This window comes from Orcinus orca, chromosome X, assembly GCF_937001465.1.
Source record: "Orcinus orca chromosome X, mOrcOrc1.1, whole genome shotgun sequence".
In the NCBI taxonomy this organism is placed as follows: Eukaryota; Metazoa; Chordata; class Mammalia; order Artiodactyla; family Delphinidae; genus Orcinus; species Orcinus orca.
In genome coordinates, this window is record NC_064580.1 from 37,627,290 (window position 1) to 37,650,873 (window position 23,584).

The window sequence follows — 23,584 nt, forward strand, 5'->3', positions numbered from 1 at the left end:
TAATTGTTAATAATATTCATAAACTGTTTTGAAGATGAAAATAAGAAAGCCACTTATGCAGTTAAACTTACCTAACAAGACTAGTGTTTTCCTTTTGAATGCTGTCAGTTTTACTACTTCTTCATATGTAACAAGATCTAATTGATCAAACACTAAAATGCAAAGATTTAGAAAGAATATAAATTTACAGAAGGAATATTTCATGTATGTAAATTATAATTTTACTGGCAAAACCAAAATTATAGTAAAGCCATGTCTTAAAAAATATGGATCCAACTTACAATATATAGCTTACATGTAATTTAAGTCATATAACCTTTTGGGAGAAAATTTCATTTTTAAGCCCATGAAAATGCACTTTATAACCAGGGTCATCCAAAGATATGTTGAGCACATGCATAAAAGTCCAGTTGTAAAAGATACTGCATATCTTTTCATGCAGTATCCAACAAATCATATGAATTCATTCAAAACAACATGCTGTTCATATTTTTGCAATTCTAAGAAATCAGCAATACTAAAAAGAAAAAGTCTGCAGACAGTGACCAACATGAATGCAACTAAAGTTAACCAAGAAAGAGGCCAGCTAGATTATTTCTAGGGATGGATGAGAGATGCATGGACAGCTGGTCTTTCACTTGATGGTTCTTTCTTTCAACAGAGTTGCTGAAGGTAGCATGCTAGATTTCCTTCAAAGTCAAGTTTTGCAACTATGATTCCACACGCTTTGGAAATGAGCATCTCACAAGTTTTATTGCAACCCAGCTATCCATTCAATGGAAAGTCTTGGGTATGTAAGTAGGGGAACATGCTTCCCTGGGCCCCAAACTTTGTCAGCTTGTGTGTGGTAATAAGTAAGTTAGGATGGACAGAATGGGAAGAAGCATGAAGCAGAGTCTGAGCTTGGAAACTTTTGCAAAAGGGGAGTTCTCTAATCATTACAGACTGAGAAGAAACGCTTTAAAAAATGTTTTTTGGAAACCTGCCTCTTCACAAAACTATTACAAAAACTTTCCCAAGAGGATGACCGTTCCTGTCGAAGTTTAAGGTAGTCCAATTCTCACAACACATTTGAAAATTCTCACAAGAAGGCTAAAATCACGTGTCTATGTTTTCCAGAATATTTTTCTGTGTGGTACTACCCATATGTTGTCAGGCACACACTGAAATTTCTTTTTTAAAAGAATATTGAATAAGCTCTGGATTTTAGAGGGGTTGAAATAAATTCCATGAAATTGATTCCATGGTGTAATAGAGGAATCTGAGATGCTTCAGTCAATCATTAAGAGAAGCTTCTACTCCCTGAAACAATATGGCCAAATGCTTTGAATATCAGCTCAGTCCTTAACATTTGTGTTCTTCCCAGTAGCAAAGAACCTTAAAATGCAAAATAGGATACTCTGGAATGCAACAGATCAGAAACAAACGAACAAAAGTATCATTCCCAAAATACTAAAAAAAAAAGAAATACAATATGTTAAAATAAGGGTTAGTGCATGTTAATGGGTATTTGTGCATTTTTTTTTGATAACTTGATTGCATAAACGTTGACTAAAAGACTTAAAAGCATATTCTCTAGCAACAGCTAAAAACCACAAAATGCTTTAATGGCAGATTCAGAAAATCAAAATGAACATGAGGCTGTCTGCGTGGCGGAGCTAGCTAGTCATGCTGCAGTGGTAATGGAGCGACGAAGAGTTGCAAAAATAAAAGCAGGAGAGCTTACGGCATTGCTTTTTATACCTATTGCCCTCTGAGTGATATTTTCGTCAAGAAAAGTATGCTTATGAAAGAGGTCCCTCAACAAGCTGATATATTTTATTATATAGAAATAATCAAGCATCTCACAAAAGAGCAAGATGATGACACAAGTTTTCTGAATGGTATACACATCTCTTTCCCTCTACAGAGCCCTGACTCCAATCCTACTGAATTAAGTCATTTTTTTCAAACACATAAGAATGAGTTAGATATCAACAATCAACATGACAAATGAACAGATATGTTACACATCAGTATCTTAACCATATATGAGTAGCATGAAGAGGGTATTCCGGTCTAAATGAAATCATCACGTAGTCATAGGGTGGAGAAACAATAAAAAAGGATATTTTAAAATATGACATGCAAAGAATATAAGGAGAACACTTAGAGACTGAACTTTTAAAGGTTTTAAGTTGTTTGCTGATTTTAAAAAAGGGACTTAATGAAAGGAAACCGTCAAAAACAAAGAGGCACAGTCACTCAACAGGTTACTTACATGCACAGAGGCCATTGGGAGTAAGACAGCATGAAAAATGTACAGGGGTCATTGAAATATGGCTTTTAATATATTAGTAAAATAAAAGTATAATATGCACAAAAGAAACTTTACCATGCAATATTCTAAACATGAGGCAAATAAATCACATTAAGAAACAAACTCATTTTAATAAAAATTCAACAATATCCTTATATAAAAGCCAGTGGGTTTTATATACTAGCATATGCATACAAATTTTGTCTGGGAATAGTTACAAGAAACCTTCTTCAGGGAGTGTAGGTGTGGAAGCCTTTTGCTTTTCATTCTGTATCTTTTCTAATCACATGTGCCTATTACTTTTACTATTAAAAAAATGTCAACAGGGCAGTGAGATTATGGGCCACTTTTTGTCGTCTTTAGAGTTCTCTGTATTAAAGAAAACAAAAATAATAGCTTTTTAAAGTCAACAGTACTAATTTGTGGTATTAAACATAATTTAAACACACCTATGAATGGTATTGTAGAAATCCTCTATGTTTGTATGTGTGTATGTAAATGGAGTTTCTCAGGATATTTAAATACCACTGCTCAGCGCTCGAACATTAAAAGAAAATGAATCAATGAAGAGTTTTAAAAAAGGTTTACATTAATAACTTGATCTTAAATTGATTTTGGAAGTCCTAGGGCTGAGGAATCTCAGTGCCTCAAAGAGTATAGTTCTTCTAGAAGCATGACAATACTTTTTGCATCAAATTTATGTGGCTAAAAGTCTTTCATGCGTTGCAGAAAATGTATTTGCTGTAAACGCTACACACACCATAATCAAATCTATTCCCAAGGCTTCAGAAATACTGTCTGGCATATTGTCCTGACTTCCTGGTAAGCTACTCAATGTTCATGACACTTTTGAGTATTTAGATACCTGTTCTCCAGTAGAATCTTTTCCATAAATAAGCCTTTAACATTGATTCCATATCTCAGTTGGAAAAGCTATCTTCAAAGTAGCTTTGAAGTATACTAGTATCTTCAAATACTGTACAAACCTCCACTTAGATAAGCCATTGTACACAGTAACACTGGGCCGAGTAAAGTGGGCCTAATGTTACCACATCCTCTGTTCTTTCAAGGAAAGGCAGAAACCCAGATTTTATGTTAAATATTTGATTTTCAAATGTGATAACTAATTAAGATTATTTTAAACACCGTGTGTATATGGGAAAAATAAAATTTAGTTATGGGTCACATTCAGCTAATAGACTGCCACTGTATAATGTGAGAGGTAGGCAACAATTTGAACAGAATTCTGCTTTAACTAGACATGTAGAATTTCCTGGTGACATAAATGGAAATAATTCTAGTATTTTATCATTTCCATCAGTTCTAGATATTGATAAAGTTCTCATCCTTTATTTTTACTACAAATGTAAACAACTTCAGAATTTAATGATAAGGTTTGGATCTTGTCAACAATAGCTGCTGAATTCTCAAAGATTTGAAGCAGGAAACAAAACATATGCCCTTATTTTATTTTTTAAAAATTACTTATTTTTCAATGTATAAAAATCAGTTGCATTTTTAAAAAATTGAAGTACAGTTGATTTACAATGTTGTGTTAGTTTCAGGTAGGTGTACAGCAAAGTGATTCAGATTCTTTTTCAGATTCTTTTCCCTTATAGGTTATTACAAAATATTGAGTGTAGTTCCCTGTGCTCCACAGTAGGTCCTTGTTGGTTATCTGTTTTATATATAGTAGTGTGTATATGTTAATCCCAATGGCCCTTATTTTAATTTACTGAGGACTACGGGATGATTCCCCCACTGTATTTTACAATCGACTTTTGAATAAGTCAGAAGACACCTTTCAGAAACATAGCTGGATTTGTGGCCTATGAACCCATTTGGCTAGTTCTTGGTATTAAAGAATATGGTATTTCAAAGTTCTCAAAGCATTTGCCTTCCCAATGGAGGTCAACAGTATGTGTTTCTCTCTTTTAGAGCAATTCTTTATGTAGGCAATGCCACATATTAGGATAAACTTTCATCATAGCTAAAAGCAGAACAGCTGATAAAATACTTGACTTTCCTTCCTGACAATTTCATCTCTCCTAAAGGCAAGGTAATCAGTAAGTAAATGGTTCTTCTGGTCTTTATAATTAACAAAATGTAAGAGTTGGCTGGTGATGGGGAAGAATGCTGAAGAGATGGTGGCAGAAAGGACATGCCAGGCAGCATATTCTAGAAAGTCCAGGGAAAAAGCCAGCCATCTTCTCCAGACCAGAAAAACTAATAGGAGAGCTCATGAGTGATGATTTTGTGCGGGTGGGAATCCTAACAATGACATTCTGACTAGACAGTCACAAATGAGCCTAAACACAAGTTCTGTACAGAAACTTGAGTGGCCCTGCAAGGACCTTATAAAAAGCTCAGATTTTCTATCAAAGGAGGCTCTCAGGCAGTGACAAATACTGACATGTAGAAGGAACTGTGAGCATGAGGAAGGCTCTGAGGCCCGGAAGGCCACTGCTTAGGAAGATGTTGTGGATAACAAAGAAGTGGTGGGTCTCCTCTTAGTTTTAAGTTTACAAGAACTTAGATAGATCCATGGTTTTGGATAGGAGGTGTTGTGTTTAAAGACGACAGAGAAAAAGCAATTCTATTCCATTTCTATGAGGTTCCTGCCTTCTCTAGCAAGGGTGATATAGCCTTCAAACATAATGGGCAATGTTTACCAGAGCTAAAGCTTAAGATAAGGGACAGCAAATGAGTACTTGGCTTCATTAAATGATATCCATTTATCAGGCCCAGTGATGAAATAACCTGAGATCCACTGAACTTTAGAATTAGAAAAGATATCCTTTATTGACTAACCCAGTTCCCTCGTTTTGAGGCCCACAGGAGCCAAGTGATTTGCCAAAGGTGCATGGATACACAGGTGTGCTAACTTCTGGTCCTAGCTTGGGCTGGCTATTAAGCTTACAGGTGCGTTTGCAGGACTACCAAGCACCACTTGTGATGAATCAGAGAGAACAGGAACAGTGGAAGATCAGTGGTGCCCCAGTGGTCAAAGAATGGAAAAAGTTAACTCTGGAAAACACTGGCCACCAGATGGGATGCTGATTCTCTGGCAAAATTCTCAAGTGAACGATTCAACAGACTCTTTGTCAGAATTTAGAGAGTCTAGTTTTTCAATTAACTGGCTTCTTATTTTTCCTCAGAGCTAAATTAAAGAGTGTTGGCAAATTGAATACTCATGTCTACATGCCTTCCATCAGTAGAATATAAAAAGCTAAGGATGAATTGACAGCCTTATCGGCCATTTTCTTTGCTTTTCTACGTTTAAATTAATTTTAATGCCATCTATATATCATTTAAAATCATTGTAAAAATTACAAGGTTATACATATATATGTAATGTCAACAGACCTTCTGAGCCTGTTAGAAGCTGATGGAAATAAAGGTGATTATGGAGACCTGGCAATAACCACTGACATTTTATGTTAAACAACATTCTGCTGCTACTACAGTGAATTTCTTCAAATAGTACTACTGGAGCATTTACAATTAGTTTTAACTAATTATATTTAACTAATCTACTTTGAATATTTCTTCCCTTTATAAAACAAAAATAGCCATTATCAGACTAGTGCTCTATAGTGGTATATAACCAGAAATGATCCCTTTTATTGGAAATAAAAATGTGGCACACTGTAGCTATCATGATGGGAAAGATTTCCGCATTTAACTGAACCATTTAAAATTAAGCCATGTGGTCACTCACATTCATTCCACATTATACAATACTTCAAAATGTTTACTTTTACTCTCTGATCAAGAAATGAATCATTCAGAGTTTCAAAATAATTTTTCCTAGTGAATACTAATAAAATATAATGCTCTACAGAGGGAAATGCATTTCATATCTGTCAGAAATATTATACTGTCAAACTGGGTGTGCATGATTGCATTCACTTGATTTTCTTTGCCATATGTTTGAAGTTTGGAGTTATTTCTGAAACCTTGGGAACTAATCTAATGCCAATGTTGGGGCTTGCACTTCCTCAGAAAAGTTCCTTATAAAAGGAGTCATATTAAGAAGTTATTGAAAATAAGTAAATCCCACCCTACATCATCATGCCTTTTCGTTAACTTAAGTTACATCCTGTGAGTCTTCTGGGAATTCTACTGCAATGACAGAGCATGCTTTTTTTGGTATTCATTTCAGTTCTTAGCAAATGAGTGAATATTTTGACTTAAGTTGAATGCAAGCTTCCATATAGACAAACATACCATGAAGGGTAGGCCAAGATAATGTTCTTGGTCTTTTAGGGGCTAAGAAATACCATGAAGGAAGAAGACTAGTGACAGGAACTGACCAAATTAAGTTAGTATCTATCTAATGTCATTTGCACTCTTTCAGATCAATCACTGAACCATTTGCAGCACAGCTCTCTGTTAAGAGCGCACCTTTGCCCTTAGAAATGTGGCACAGGGCCAAGTCCAAGGGCCAGAGAGGAGCCAGGAGTGAGGGTATTTGCTCAAGGCCAATCTCAGCAAGGAGGCAAGAATCCTGGCAATTCAGCAAACTCTCAGTCTCTCATTTCTCAGGGGGGAGGACTTAATGTACTGGGTTCTTTGAGTTCCAGAGAGTACTGTTTCCAAATAGCATTTTCTTCCTATAAAGTATAGCTCTGTAAAATATTTGGCAAATAACCAACATAATAATCGAAGGCAAGGGATTCTTAAAGTTTTTGCAAGCTGATGATCTCATATGGTGAAATTTTTTTTGATAGAGAACTCTGAAGACGGAATTGAGATGTTACATCTACTTCAGTCTTTGAGATGTTTAACCGGTCTCAGTAAGTCGTACTTTTCCCTACCTGCATTGTGCTTTGCCAAATATTTATCTTTGTACTGCTTCTTTTTCTTGCCAAACCAAGTACAGCTGGCTTGCTGCTCCTGTTTGGTCTTCTCCATGGCAATGCAAGCGACTCGCCTAGCACACAAAGAAAAGAAAAAAACTAATGTATAGTTTTATGCTGATAAAAGAGGAAAACCAGTCATTTGAAGAGTTTACATGAACCTGCGTGAACAAACTCCTCACAAACTTTTCAAATCATTCAGATAAAGGCTGCTCCTTGACAATTTCCTAGAAAGGTTTTAAAAATGCAGGCTTATACGAAAATAACATTGTATCACTTGAACATATACTAACTGATAACACAGATGAAAAGTCTAAACATATAGTCATGAAATACAGTGGAATGAGTGTGGGATTTTGAGTTGAGACAGGTCTGATTTGAATCCTGGCTCTATCACTTATTAGCTTTTATCAATTTAGTGTTAGGTGCTTTTCTAGGAAATTTACATATATTAACTCATTTAATCTTTCTAACAACACGTGAAATCATGTCACTGTTTTACAGATGAGAGGATCAAAGGACTGAGAGGTTAATTAATTTGTCCCAATCACACAGCTAATTAAGTGGGAGGGTGAGGACAGTCTGGCACCAGAGCCCATGCTCTTAGGCGGTGCATTCTATTGGCAAGTTCCTTAATCTCTTGGAGCCTCTTGGATGGCTGTTGTAAAGAATTATAACAAAAAATGTAAATAATATCCCTAGCACAGTGGCAGGCACAGTAGATGCCTAATAAATGGTACTACTACTACTTGAAGATTCTAGGTAGGAAAAAAAAAGCTATGATTAAATCCAAAGTTAGAATTACATTCAGAAAAATCATAATTTTGTTCTACATAATTACAGTATTCAGCATTAGTAACATATACATAAATGTTGTTAAAAAGTTGCTCTCTTAGGACTTCCCTGGTGGCACAGTGGTTAAGAATCTGCCTGCCAATGCAGGGGACATGGGTTCGAGCCCTGGTCCAGTAAGATCCCACATGCTGCAGAGCAACTAAGCCCCTGTGCCACAACTACTGAGCCTGCATTCTAGAGCCCGCGAGCCACAACTACTGAGCCCATGTGCCACAACTACTGAGCCTGCATTCTAGAGCCCGCGAGCCACAACTACTGAGCCCATGTGCCACAACTACTGAAGCCCACACGCCTAGAACCCACCGCAATGAGAAGCCCGCGCACCACAACGAAGGGTAGCCCCCACTCGCCACAACTAGAGAAAGCCCGTGCGCAGCAATGAAGACCCAACGCAGCCAAACATTTAAAATAATAATAAAAAAAGTTGCTCTCTTAGGTTTAAGCTAAGCAAGTACTTGCCTTTCAAGATATTACCACAGAAGGTTTTGCTTAATGACTTTGCTTGTGGGCCAATGTGGGGTGCCCGAGTGAGCCACATATAAGGAGAATCCAAAATGACTGTCAGAATGCCATACAATGCTATTGAAAATGACGAGTTGTTTTCCAATGAGATTGTACTGATTTGCATTCCCACCAGCAGTATAGAGTTCCTGTTGTTCCACTTCCATGTGAACACTTATTATCAGTCTATAATTTTAGCCATCATGGTGGACGAGTAATGAAATAACACTGTGTTTTGAGTTTGCATTTCACTGATTATTAATGAGATTGAGCACCTTTTATATGCTATTGGCTATTGGATTTCCTCTTTTGTAAAGTGCCTGTTCAAATCTTTTGACCACTTTCCTATCCAGTTGTCTTCTTCTCATTGATTTGTAGGAATTCTTTATATGGTCTGAATATTACACTTTTGTTAGTTATATGTGTTGGAGGTATCTTCTTCCACTCTGTGGCTTGCCTTCTTAATCTTTTCATGGTATTTGATGAATGTAACTTATTAGTTTTAATTTAATCAAATCTAGCAATGTTTTCTTTTATGGGAAGTATTTTTGACATCTTTTTTAGGAAATCCTTCCTTGTCCCTAAAGATATTCTCCAATATTATCTTCTCAAGGGTTTATAGTTTTGTCTTTCATGTTTTGGTTTTTAATACACTGGAACTGATTTTTGTATGTGGTGTGAAGTTAGGGGTCCAATTTCTCTCATTTTTTCCCTAATAGATAACCAATTGCCCCAGCACAACTTATGGAAAAGTCTATTCATTCCTCACTAGTGACTATTTATGTATGAGAGTGTTCAGGGGTTCTCTTCAATTGGTCTATTTGAGCATCTCTAAGCCCATACCTTATTGTCTTAATTACTACAGCTTTATAATAAATCTTGGCATCAGTGGGGCAAGGCCTCCCTCCTTATGCTTCTAGAAGAGCATCTTGACTATTCCTGATTCTGTGCATTTCCTTGAAAACTTTAAAATTAGCTTGTCAATTTCAAAACGGTTGGGATTGAATTGAATCTATGAATCAATCTGGGAGGAATAGACATCTTTACAATATTTACAATATTGAGTCTTCTAGTCCCTGAATACAGTATGTCTTTCCATTTATTTAGGTCTTCTTTAATGTCTCAGTAAGTTTTATAATTTATCCTCTAAATGTCTTGAACAACTTTATTAGGTTTGTTCCTAGGTTGTTGATTAAAAAACTTATAAATGGTATTTAAAAAATTTGTAATATTGAAAAATTCAAACATATACAAGAGTAGAGAATAGTGTAATGAACCCCAAATATCTACAACCCAGCTTCAACATTTATTAACTCATGGCTTATTTTGTTTTATTTACAACCTACCCACCCTAAGATTACTTTGAAAAAAATCCGAGTTTGTATCATTTCTTCCTTAAATATTCTTAAATTCCCTTTAAACCTATAGGTTCCCCCTCCTTCCCTCTCTCCCTTTTCTTCTTGCAAATTATTTGTTGCAGAAACTGGTTGTTTGTCCTATAGTTTCTGATCTCACCCCTGTGGTGTCTTCAGTAAGTCTCTTTGTCTTTTGCATTTCCTGCAAATAGCTAATTAGATCTAGAGGCCTAATCAAACTTAAGTTCTATTTTTTTTGCAAGAGTACTTTATAGTATTATGGTGTTGCAGGTGGTGTTATGTAGGGTATTTAAAAATTATTTTCCGTTTTTTACTGTAAATAGAAATATTGATTTTTGTACACTGATTTTACATCAGCCATCTTGCTAAACTCTCATTAATTCTAATTGTTTATCTATAGATTCCTTTGAATTTCTACACAGAATCATATCACCTGTTACATTTTTTTCCCCTTCCAATAATGTTTGCTGTAGGTTTATTGTAGATACTCTCAATCAAGTTTAAGGAAGTTCCCTTCAATTCACAGTTTGTGAGAGTTTTAATCACGAATGGATGTTGAATTTTAAAATCCGCACCTATGGCTATGACCATGTGGATTTTTCTTCTTTAGTCTGTTAATATGGTGAATCAGGTTGATTGGTTTTCCAATGTTGAACCAGCTGTTCATTCCCAGTACAAACTCCACTGGGTCAAGATGTATATCCTTTTTATATATTGTTAGATTCAATTTGCTAATATTTTGCTGAGGATTTTTACATCTGTGCTCATGAGGGATATGGGTCTGTAGTTTTCTTTTGCCTTTATGGACCTTTGGTATTAGGGTAATGCTGGCATCATGAAATGAGTTGGGAAGTGTTCTCTTCTACTTTCTTAAAGAGTCTTTCCTCCATGTCTCTTTCTCTCTCTTGCTCTTTGAGGGCTTTATTTATATTTATTTCTTTATTTTTGGTTAGGAGAAAGACATTTATTGGGAAATACTGTGAACTCTCAGTAACAGCAACAAAGTCAATCTCCATATATTAATTACCTAAGTGGCATAGAGAGGAGGCTGATGAAACCTTTGCTTTGGGAATTCTTCCAGTTCAAGCCAATATGTGCTGTCAGTCATAACTACAGCTTCTGTGAGGCACAGGATCTTTGGAAACATAAACAGAACTGAGGAATTTTTGACAGGTTAAAAGAGATGAAATCCTGACCTCATGAAGCTTACGTTATAGTGTACAGAGTATCTTATAATAAATGTTTTTCAGCTTAAAAACTTTAAGAAAAAGAAGTTCCCAGTAAAAATTTGTGGTGTGGCCATATGTGGTGTAATGACAGAGGAATGATACTGATTTTTACTAGGCACTCAGGAAATGAATGTTATTTCTTTTAGCTCAGTATGTGCAAGGAAACTGTGTTAGAATTTAGGTCAACCTGGAAGGAAATTTCAAACACATGTTTAACATTTTATTGCTGACTTGGATGAGGATCTAGTAGGCAAGGGAAGGGATGACAGATTCAGGGACTTAAATCGTATCAGAGGATTAGACTGATGGGCCTTGTCAAGCAAGATGAGATTTAGCAAGGATAAATAAGGTAAGGTATTTGGGTCCAAAAAAATTGATTTCTCATCTACAGGATGTGAAAAATATGACTTGGTAGCAACACATCTGAACAAAGCCTCTGGGTCTGGCTGATAGTATTGTTTCAAATCTTTCTCATTAGTATTACACGTCCATCGACATTCTAGAGACCAATTCACTTTTCCAACAAGGGACTCTGCTTTTCCCCCTCAGTTGGGAATGCCTTCCTATACCTCCAGAGTCCTACTGTGGTCTCAAGGAACATACTGCCCAGTGGGCCTCTTCCTCTTCATCCTAGTTAGAATCCCTGTCTCCCTCTACGGTCACTGCAACTTTATTGAGTTCAGTTTTTCTGCAATAAACTGAACATAACATATAAAGTGTAACATTTCATCAGTTTTGAAACATTAATACATCCCATGAAACCATCACTACAATCAAGATAACAAACATTTTCATCACCCCAGGAATTTTCTTATGCCCCTCTGTAATCCCCCCTCCCTCCTCCAGATCCCCAGGAAACCACTGTCACTGTAGATTAGTTTTGCATTTTCTGGAATTTTATATAATGGAATTATACAGTATGTTCTCTTTTTTGCCTGGAAACCCAGCCTAATGATTTTGAGTTTCACCCATATTGTTGTGTGTTATCAATAGTTCATTTCTTTTTATTGCTTAAGAGTATGCATATGCCATCATCTGTTTATCCATTTACCTGCTGATGAAAACTTTTAAAAATTTTAGCCATTCTAATAGGCATGTGGCCACTGAGTTTTTGTTAGTGCATTTTTTGTCCTTGGAAATTCATTTTGGTTCTTTTTCAAATCTGCTATGCCATTAAATTTTTTCCCCCTCTTCTCTGAAGATATTTTTTAAGCTTTTACTGATTTTTAAAAGCTTGCTAATAAGCACAGTTGTTTAAAAACCTTTGTCTCCTAATTCCAATATATGAAGTAGGTTTGAGTTCGTTCCTGGCGTCTTTCATTTCTGTCAGGTCTCACTGGTTTCCATGTGCGCCTGCTTATTCTGACTTGCTGGTAACTGCCCTCAAGAAAGTTTACGTGGGGGGTCAGGAGGAGCTCTAGGATGAGGCCTAGGATAAAAGTGTTCTCCTTCAGAGAGTTTCATTTGTTTATAACAGATATTTGGAACTATTAGCAAAGGGGAAACCTCACATCAAGCACATAGCTGGACTTTCCCTGGCTGTCCCGGGCTATGTGTACCTGGGTGCAAATCCATTCAAGGTGGACCAGTGGCCACAATTTTTTCAGGGGAACTTTGCTTTCCTTTTGCTCTGCTCACCGACAAGGCAGCCTTCTCTACAGTCCCCTGGTGTGGAAGGGCAGTGAGGGGATGCTTATCTGTTTGCTCTTAACCTGGGGGTATAGCCTTTTGCAGATCCTGACAATGCGGGATGAGTCTCCTAAAAGATTCTCCTACTTGTACAGGCCTTATTAGGTCTTAACCTTGGTCCTCTGGCAGAGAAGTTTTTAGTAATAGAAATGCCCTCTTGGCAAAATGGACCAATTTGGTACTCTGATTTTTACTGCTCTGATTAATGGCTTTCATATAAAAATTGGTCACTGAGTTCCCCAATACCTTTTCAGCTACTCAGTACTTTTAAGGTCATTTTCAAAAACATATTTTCTGTAGCACTTTTCATTTTTCTTTTCCAGTGGGAGGATTGATCCAAATAACCTAGTCTACCATTACAGGAAACAGGAAGCAAATCTGCTTTTCCCCCTGCCATTTCTCAGGCTTCCTCCAGAGGACTCAGAGTTCTAGGTACTGGTGAGACATGATTTATACAAATGAGCTGACTAGGGAGAAGAGGTCTGGATTCTACATAATTATTTTCAACAAATGCTCATTAATATATGGCAACATTCAAGAACACATTTTGTAAAACATAAATATCAGTGATAACATAGTAACATCACCATCAAAATGACTTAGAAATCACTTTCCTCTCACTAATGCTTAAACTGTTTTCTGAAGATGAGACTTGAAAGACAGCATCAGATGGAAGGCTGCTACTTCCTCTAACTAGGCCTATGTTTCCTTGTGTAAAATGATGGCATCTGAAGTTCTTACCAGCTCTGACATTCTAAATTTAAGAGTATAGCTGAAAGAACTGATCAAGCAAAAGAGATTAGCTGAGAAATCCCTTTAATTAGTGAAAAAAAAGGATGAAAAGTTGTATGTGTCTATGAACTCTATGCCTTTGGTCTCTTTCAGCTAGGTTCTTTCAGCTAGGTTCAAGTATTTTGGACATGAAGTTATCTTTTTTGCACTAGGTTTCTGATATATATTGCCAAAGTACTGACAAAGGTAAAACTATTGACATTTTTCAAAAAACAGCAAATTGTAACATTAGTAACAGAAATAGATTTTACCAAAATACACAGTAATCCGTGACTCCTGTCAGTTAAAAACATGTCTAAAAACTGTTTGACTTTAACCTGCGTTCAAAGCCTAAACTGTCTAACAGACACACATTTTTAAAGACCTGGCAAGGGGGACTTCCCTGGTGGTGCAGTGGTTATGAATCCGCCTGCCAAGGCAGGGGACACGGGTTCGAACCCTGGTCCGGGAAGATCCCACATGACTCGGAGCAACTGGGCCCGTGCGCCACAACTACCGAGCCTGTGCTCTAGAGCCCGCAAGCCACAACTACTGAGCCCATGTGCCACAACTACTGAAGCCCGCGCACCTAGAGCCCGTGCTCTGCAACAAGAGAAGCCACAGCAATGAGAAGCCCGCGCACTGCAACGAAGAGCTGCCCCCGCTCGCTGCAACTAGAGAAAGCCTGCACGCAGCAACGAAGACCCAATGCAGCCAAAAATAAATAAATGAATAAATTTATTTAAAAAAAAAGACCTGGAAAGGTAAAGAACGAAGCTTCTGACTGTCTTACCCTTCTAAGAGTGAAACATTTTCTCTTTAAATACCTGGAATGACCGTGAATCCTGGCATTTGAGTTTTTCGCTGGTGGTGGAGTGGAATGGGGGTGGTGAGAGCATGTGGAGGGGCAAGGAGTGGGTACATTTAAAAAAATGCAATTCTAAAAGGATGGAAACAGCATATAGGAATAGAGGGCTCTGCTAAGAGACCACGATGTGACCATGACCTGAGGCTAGTCGCTCAGCCTCTCTGCAGACCTTCCTCTCCTCATGTGTGAAACAAAGGCCTGACTCTATAAGCAGGAGCTTACTTGGTGCTGACAATTTAGAATTCTTGGATGACTAATTTGAACTGTGTTTGGCTAATAGAGCAAGGAATATATTAAACAGGTTTTACCCTATAAAAGAATAAAATATAAAGTTGAAAAATGGATGGCCAGGCTTCATTTTTATTGGAAACTAAAAGAAAACAACAAAAACGTACCATTCCTGAAGTTCTGGAGAAGGAATGAGACCCGCAGTTCCATTTTTGGAGTTTTCCAGTTTACCCTGCCACCAGTTGTGATCATCCTTACTGATAATCTGGATAATGTCACCAACTCTGAATCGAATGCCAGCTTCTTTGCAGGGGATGAGGTCATCCTTGGCTGGATCATATTCAAATTGTGCTCTTACATAGATCTATAAAACAGGAGTTTGTAAGAAAAAATGCCATGGTGATGTGAAAGAAAACAGTCAGCCCTGACTTAATAACCACATACCAACACTTACTACAATACAAACGGGACATTAGATGGTGAAAGCAAATATGATGCATGGAAATACAACACAAAAAACAGCTACCACTAGAAACAATGTACTACTTTTGGTGTGTACAGGTTCACGTCTTTGCTCTTTTTATTTGGAGGGAACACTTAAGATACTTCCTTAGTAAAAATAGACTTAATTTCTGCTTTTACTATAATAGGATAGGCTTAAAATTATAGAGAAGTATGCTTACCATTTTAAAATCTGAATATATTTAGTTGCTATTATGCATAAGTTGTCATGATCACATGGCAGCCTTTAAACCATGACCACAAGCATTCAGGACAGGTTTTAACCCTAAAGCAGTACATGATACAAAACTAGCAAGAACTCCGTGTTGGTATCTTGCTGTAAAATGCTTACATGACAACTGGCAGTGTGTCTACACACTGCTGATAAGCTTAAATGTAATTCAAACAATTTTTTAAAGCATTTAAAAATAGTTTTATTTTTTAAACAGGGTTTAGACTTTGTATTTTACTCTTTTTAGAGAAGAAAAATGAGTTTGAATCCTGGCTTTGCCAGTGTAACACTTGAAATCTGCACAGAGCTTCAAGATATGCATGGTTTAAGGCTCTGAGTTTTATGATATGTGAATATAACTAGTAAATATTATAAAAGGAAACAGATTAGCATACAAGGGGTTATACGGTACCATTTTATGAATCACTGGATTTCTAAATGATTTAAAATAAGGTGCTAGATATTGAATGTTGCATCACTTATGGGTGAGTTCTATTAGGTGCTAGTTTATGCAAATCTTAACTCACAATTTGATATTTTTTAATAGCACATTTCACAAAAAGTACCATAAAAATTCTATCTTTTGAAATTAAATTTGAATATTAATGTTTAAGTCACTGTAAAACCAACCTGAAGGCTTTGGAACTATTGTGTGATTATTCTGTTTAAGTTTCTTTTCAGAAATCCAGCCTATAAAATTAACAAGTCTCTGCATTTGCACCTAAAATTCATACTCAAAGTGCCAGCAAATTGAAAGTTACTTGCTTGTGTTAGGCAGCACTTAACTTTTCATGTTTGATTAGGCTGTAAAGCCAGGAATTTTCTGTTCTTTTTTTTTTCATTGTATATGGCTTTTAGAAATACACATGCAGATACAAATTATGAAAAAGCCTTCAAACTTCAGATAATTATTGCTTAAAAATGTTCACTGGCATGTACGTTGTAGTTATTCTTAGAATTCTAAGAATTTTGTAACCTTTAAAAATTTTTTTCCACCCCAGAGGCAGGCCTATAAGATCCCCAAAGGCTGAATTCTCAACCATCAACACAAAATGATCAGGTTGAAATTACAATAACCATCACAGCTACAAAGATGTTAGGAAAAAAATCTTTATAGAGAATTAGTCATGTGTAATGTGTTAAAATGAAATGGTACAAGCTCTCAATGCTCAAATGTTATGGTCCAAAATGCAGACATTATGGGATGAAAAGGGTTAATAAAGGATTGGCTATTAGCAGCTCAGTTTAGAGAAGTTTCTATAGAGGGTATCTATTCACCTGTCGTCCTTTTGGTTGGGTAGTTGATGGCAAGTCCTGTAGAATAAAGCCAACCCAGGAGAAAAATTTTCATTTACTTTTCAAAGAGTACAAGGTAATTTGTGTGTTCTGTTACAATATGGTTAAAAAATGAGCTAGATTTAAGTTGTAAAGAGATAATATACATTATTCCATTTCTCAGAAATGTTGAGTTATCAAAAAAAAAAAAAAATCAAACCCAGGCCATTTAGCAGCAAGCTGAAGAAAGCAGGTAAGTTTAAGCAGAGAGAAAATGTGTTCTTAAGAAACAACTCAGCATCTTCAACACAAAAGCCACTGCAAGTGAAATAGCCTATTTAAAAAACCCCCAAAACTCAAAAGAGCTGTTGCCCTTTTCAACTTAGTCACTGCAACCATTTAGATTTCGAAAACTTCAATGGTTGTACGGATTTTCACCATCTTAAAGTTATTAAATGTTATAAATGAATTCCTTTGGTAGCCTGTTTTGAAGCTGCAAATAAAAGTCTTAGGAAATTTTCTACCATAATTTCTCTTATATCATTCCATTTGAGGTGATCTCTAAATTATTTAAAAATTTATCTGATAAAAATGTTGATATATTTTTAAAGGGCAAGTTAATAGGAAAAAAGTGATACTGCTGTATTATTAGAACTCTCAATATTTTTAACAGCAATATCAGCAACTTAGAGATTTTGTTACCCCAAATATTGCACACCTGCACGTATTAAGTGCTCCCATTTGTTTAAATTAAAAACAATTCTTTTTACTTTCCAAAATGGATAGTTCTGGAAAAAAAAAAGTAAAATTCCAAGTTCAAGTCAAAATATAAAGTACTTTGTGTTAAAGATGTGATAATAGCGTGGCTTAAGTGCAGTTTGAAGCCAGTTCCTTTTGCTGTTTATATCCAGGCAAGGCTTATAGTTCACAAAAGTATGTGCACGTACCACAATAACAGAGGGCACACCAATTCGTAAACTTAGATAGCGGAAACTAAAACATGTTGCTGATATCACTCAGAATAGACAACTACAAAGCCCGAGAATACCCAAATGCCTACTCTGCAAAATCCTTACATTTCTTTATCTTTCTCAAATTAAAAAAAAATGTTGAGAAATTTCAAGAAACTTCCATTTACATCCTTTGCATAACTTTGAGCAAAGTCATAAATAGTAGGTGGGTGACAGAGAAATATTTTGAGAATGACCAAAGCAGTCTTGAACTACATTTCTTCAAATTTAACTAATGAAAGGCATTTTTAATGAGAAGAAAATGTTGAAAAAGATTTTCCAGGAGTAAACTGCATTGTAGCTGTAGTAGCCTTGTATATCGGCAGAAGACAATATTTCCACTGAACACATGTAACTAGAACACTCATGGCAGGTGGCACCAACAAAATTGTCACACTTTGCTGTGTGGAGCTAGAGTTCTTACCGAAACAGAATTGTTAGTGCTGCTATGACCATTAGCTGGGGACTGTCTGGAAGTGGAGGGGGAATCTCTCTGAAATAAGACACAAGGTTCATTAACACAGAACACCAGCACAGAAACAGAGATATTCACATCAACAGTTACAACCACAGTCTGACAACCATTTCCTTTGAGGTTTTAGCTATAAAGGTGCCATACTGACTTACTTGCATGATTTCACAGAAGTATGGAAAAAAATTTTACAGTTTGAAGATTCACATATTGTAAGTGATGACCATGTCATTCATTAACCATTTCTTTCCTGTCTCTAACATTCTATAACCTTTGCTTTCTTTAAATAAGACCCTGAAGGGTGACTTGATATTAAAATCCTATCAAGTACTGTAAAATGACAAATATTACTATAAAATTATTGTGCTGAAGATCCCAACTGCCTAATTTTTATTGAAAATTAGGTTTGAAAAGTATTTAGTAATCCTTAGGTACCTTGGTATCAAAAATTACTGAATGATGCAATTTGAAGTGAAGTGAATCTCAAAGACTTCTCATGTTGTAATCACCTTAGAATCTTTCTAGGATAGATATTACTAATAAGGGTAAAAGATATACACCAGAGAAGAAACCTTTATTCTTTTAGATTATTTTAGCGGATTAATTAAAACAATAGTCTTGAGCCTCTAACGATTCTGGCAAAGATCCCAGCAGCCACAACCACTATACTATGTGACATGCTCAAAATCCTTTCCAGGCTCCACTCCCTTATTGTCCAAATAAACTTTAATGTTAGAAAAAGGAGGGGATGAAAATAAGTATTTAAAAATTTTTGGTTTAGTAGAGTTCTTTGAAACCTTTGAAATGTGCATGTCTGCTCAAAAGACATTTGCTTTTTCTAGAAGACTTAAAGAAAACCTCCGGAACCTGTTAGCCTTTAAATAATGGGATCCCTTAGATGAGTATTGTCAGATGTTAGTGAGCAGAATGATGTCTAGGCGCCACCCCCAGAGACTCATGTCAGTAGGGCCAGGGTGTGGGGCAGGGGTCCCCTCTTTTACCAACGGCCAGGGGGATGCTGATGAAGGTGGCCAGAGAGCTTTTCTTTGGGAAGTACTGCTGTAACTGGGAAGAGTCCAACCACAGGCTTGAATTCTGCCAGAGCACAGGAGAGTCAGACAGATTGGGGGTAGGGCTAGGAGGGGAGTACATTTTTTCCTATTCTTCAGAGGTAAAGAAGGTAAGAGAGGGCTCTTCTTACTCGAGAGCATAGCATTTATATGTGTAATTCTGGTCCCACCCCAAAACTAGTTCAACCACTCAAAAACACAAGAGAAAATTTTTAATAACTAACACTATTTTCTGGTTAGTGAGCCAAAAAGACAAAAATCAATCGTATTTACTAAATTTCTTCCAAGATGAGAAATGGTATGAGGACCACCTGTGATTTTTAGACTATCAAAATGCTTTACATAAAAATGCATGTGGGGCTTCCCTGGTGGCGCAGTGGTTGGGAGTCCGCCTGCCGATGCAGGGGACACGGGTTCGTGCCCCGAGCCGGGAGGATCCCACATGCCGCCGAGCGGCTGGGCCCGTGAGCCATGGCCACTGAGCCTGCGCATCTGGAGCCTGTGCTCCGCAACGGGAGAGGCCACAACAGTGAGAGGCCCGCGTACCGCAAAAAAAAAATTAAAAAATGCATGTGACAGTCTCTCTTTTCCAGTAAGGTTTGTGTACTAGGTAACAAATTTCAAAACTATAAATCCTGGAGCAGAAGTACTTCTATATTTTGTCTTGAAATATAGTACTAATTGAAGTTCCATAAAAAGCCACCGAGAGGAGCTCAAGACCTGATATAACAGAAACCCCAATTGTCATGGCTCACTAAAAATATACTTGACAGAACTACAAATTGTTATACATATCTTCAATAGGTTTACAAAAAAACACGAAGCCTCTGATTTTTCTTGTGAAATTTACATCACTACCAGAGACTGGAAGAAACATTATAATTTCTCCATCTATTTCTCCTAAGTACAAATTCAATCTTCTAGATGAAATAAGTTGTCTGCCAGTCTTAAATATTAACTGGAGGAAATGTGTACTTCATATTGATGTACACATACTTGGAAGATGCACAAGAAAGAACAAGCTTCAGAAAAAAAATATTCAAACTGAATGCGCAATGACCAAAGGCTCGTATTTCCAAATATAAAAAGAATAGATTTTTGAATCTCATTTACTAACCAATAGCAAACTGAATAATATAGGTTGGGAAAGCTACAATTTCTAAAGGATAAGCCTATTGTAAGAAAGGAACTTTGGGTTTGTATTACTCTAGAAAACTTGTTTACGAATCAGATAACATTCCAATTTAAACAATTTCACAGAAGGTTGCAAAAGCCTATATTCCTCTAATAACATCAGTTATCAATTTCTCATAGACTTAACATCCATCTAGAGACCTGTCACCATTATCTGAACTACTCTATCTTAACAGAAATAGACCACTTCTCAGATCCTCGGAAAGAAGAAGTATCTATGTGATTTCTTAACAAGGGAAGTGAATGTACTTCCTGGAAATATTATTGCAGTTATGATCTTTTTTTTCCCCAGAGACTCTATTTGTTCTTTATTAAGTCTCTGTCATTATTTGGAGCTTCTCTATATGTATTTTGTTTTGATTCCAGCCTGCAGAAAGTTAAAGTGCTGAGGACATCTCCATGGAAGCAGGGCTGAGTAGGTGGATGGGACCTACTCTGTTCCGTTATCTTTGTTGTAAAATTGGTGTGCAGTGATCAACAGCACAGGCAGAAACAATTTCCCAGAAAGCCAAAACATTCAGCCATCAGCAGACAGTTAGTTAAGAACCCAGAGGAGACGGGGTGTTTCGTTAGAGCTATTACCTCACAGGACGACGACTGAGTGCGGTAACTTGGCACGATCTTGAAGGTGATACTCCCCCGCATTTCCCGCTGGAGGAAAAAAAAAGGAGAGCTCTTTTAACAAACAAATGTTGCACACAAAAACGCGCAAGAAACCACTGAAAATGTGGGGGCGTATTTAATGCAAGTCAGCTGAGAGTGCATGGGCCTACAATGAAACCTAGTTATAAAAGCAGGAACTGCTCACACTAACAGTGGAGGTTATTCCTGGGAAAAGCCCTGCAAAGTCAAAGCTGACTGTCCTGGTCTTACAGCAAAGGTATAACAAACCTCTGATGGCTACCTTTTCATAGACACGAATACAACTCTAAGTGACATGCCTTTCAAGAGTGAATGTAAGTTGAACTGTACAATAGAACAAGTAATTACATAAGAATTATATTTGGTAGGCTACATTATGATGGTGTACTCCATAAAAATCTGCTCTTTAGGGCTTCCCTGGTGGCGCAGTGGTTGAGAGGCCACCTGCTGATGCAGGGGACACGGGTTCGTGCCCCGGTCCGGGGGGATCCCACATGCTGCGGAGCAGCTGGGCCCGTGAGCCATGGCAGCTGGGCCTGCGTGTCTGGAGCCTGTGCTCCTCAACGGGAGAGGCCACAACAGTGAGAGGCCCACGTACAGCAAAAAAAAAAAAAAAAAAAAAAAAAAAAATCTGCTCTTTATTTCATAATTTTGGCATTAGTTTTGACTGTAGTGAGTCTGTGGTGCTTATTTCACCTTCAATAGATATAAGTAACATGGCAGGCTGCTACATTGTGGTGGGAAGAAGGTCCAGGACAAGAGGTCCGAAACATCTCCCTCTGCTCGCCAGGGCCTGTCACTCTGCACTCCCTACCCCGCCCCAATCCAAAGCCTAATTTGAACACAGATTTTGAATATGCATGGTAAAAAATGGCCTGGTCTACTATGACTTTCCTTTCCCCTGTGCTGCAGAGAAATCCAATACAGCTGGCTATGACTCAGCTACACAGGAAAGAGGCTTCTGACACTGCTGATGTCAGCAGAGTTGAGGTCAGTGAGAAACTAGTTCACAAGCATGCACAACTGCAAAGGTTTTCTTTAAACATCTGTTCAATAAGAAATAGGAGACAAAGGATTGAAAGGAGAATGTTCAAGCCCACACTGCTAAAGATGGGCAAAATGTTTCTAAGCTCTGCTGCATGTGAACATTTTCCTAGCTCTCAGTTTTTATGAATGTTGTATAAGTTCAAGTCCACACAAATGATGGTACCAGAGAAACTCTGATTATAAAAGAATATCCTTTATTTGTGCATTAATAAATAAGTTAATGAACTGAAAGTCAATCTTAGAAAAAGAGACTTTCATTTACTCACAAGCATTTTTTGCAGCTGTTCCACTGTTTGGTTAGCCACACTGATGCCATTGATCTCTCGAATTTCATCTCCGACATGAAGTGTACCTAAGAAATTACACAAAATTATAAACATGAAATGATATATACTTTTATAATAATAAAATCCAAAGGCAGCAACGTAAGTAATTTTAAAAAATTAAGCTAAATACTGAAGGCCAATATTTCAGAACCAGGTACAAGTTAGGCTCACATGGTAAACTCACCAAAACAGATACACATAACTTATGGAAGACACAGTTTTGAAAGATGGCTGTAGAAATCTGCTTATTTTTCTGAGAGAGGCAGTGTGTATATAGTGGTTTAAAACTACAACTTCTAGATGCAGCCTGTCTGGGTTCATACCTCTGCTTCATCACTTATACTAGCTTTAAGATCTTGGGTAACTTACTGAAACTTTCCATGTCTTGGTTTTCACATTTGTAAAATGGAGATGAAAACTATCTATCTCATAGGATTGTTATGAGGATTAGAAGAGTTTAATACATGTAGAGGGCTTAGAACTGTTCTTGGCACATAGTCAGTACCATTTAAGTATTTGCTGTTATTATCATTATTATCTACCAAATATGATACAAAGGCTGTTGATTTTCAAAGAATTGTGATATAATATCTGTGTAACAACAAGTTTATATTAGACATACTGCAAACTTTTAATAATAACGTGGTAGGCATTTCAGGGTCCTGTAATACTTCAACTAGAAAAAGTGACCGAGAACCAATGCTTAAATGGTGTTATGAAAAATTTTGCTTTCTTATTTATGAATTGTGCACGTTTACTTATTGACCTGACTCCATCATGAAAAGCTCATTGTATCTTTAAGAGGTACGCACTAAAATGCATATAAAGAAAATAAGGCACCTGGTATTTGCTTCAAAGTAATCCAGGGGGGTGGGCAGTAGGGCAAATACAGATGAAACCAGTGTGGCCATGAATTAACAATAATTCTACCTGGCTTATGGGTATGTGGGCGATCACTTCACTATTCTTTCCACTTTTCTCTACTTCAACTGACTGCACTGTTTTCTCTACTCATGTTTGAAAGTTAACATAATAAAACATAAAAATTTGGGGACTTTTGTTTCAAATATGGTTGATTAGGCACTCACAGACTTTCTTACAACTACATATCCCGTCTAGGGCACACCTCTTGAAGTG

At 36.9% G+C, this 23,584-nt stretch overlaps 1 protein-coding gene across 11 annotated transcripts in view; it reads right to left on the reverse strand.

The window, feature by feature from the left end:
- CASK (calcium/calmodulin dependent serine protein kinase) overlaps window positions 1-23,584 on the reverse strand; it is a 389,604-nt gene that overhangs the window by 18,504 nt on the left and 347,516 nt on the right. For 5 of the 11 annotated variants that reach the window (XM_033408553.2, XM_049704813.1, XM_049704811.1 and 2 more), the window contains 7 exons: window positions 22,388-22,473; window positions 21,015-21,083; window positions 18,121-18,189; window positions 16,690-16,725; window positions 14,846-15,042; window positions 7,120-7,235; window positions 72-152 (listed from right to left, as the gene is read on the reverse strand). In XM_033408553.2, the coding sequence (XP_033264444.1) occupies window positions 72-152; window positions 7,120-7,235; window positions 14,846-15,042; window positions 16,690-16,725; window positions 18,121-18,189; window positions 21,015-21,083; window positions 22,388-22,473 (654 nt within the window). The remainder of the gene's footprint in view (window positions 1-71; window positions 153-7,119; window positions 7,236-14,845; window positions 15,043-16,689; window positions 16,726-18,120; window positions 18,190-21,014; window positions 21,084-22,387; window positions 22,474-23,584) is intronic. The other 6 variants (XM_004281357.2, XM_049704815.1, XM_049704814.1 and 3 more) reach the window with 5 other exon arrangements.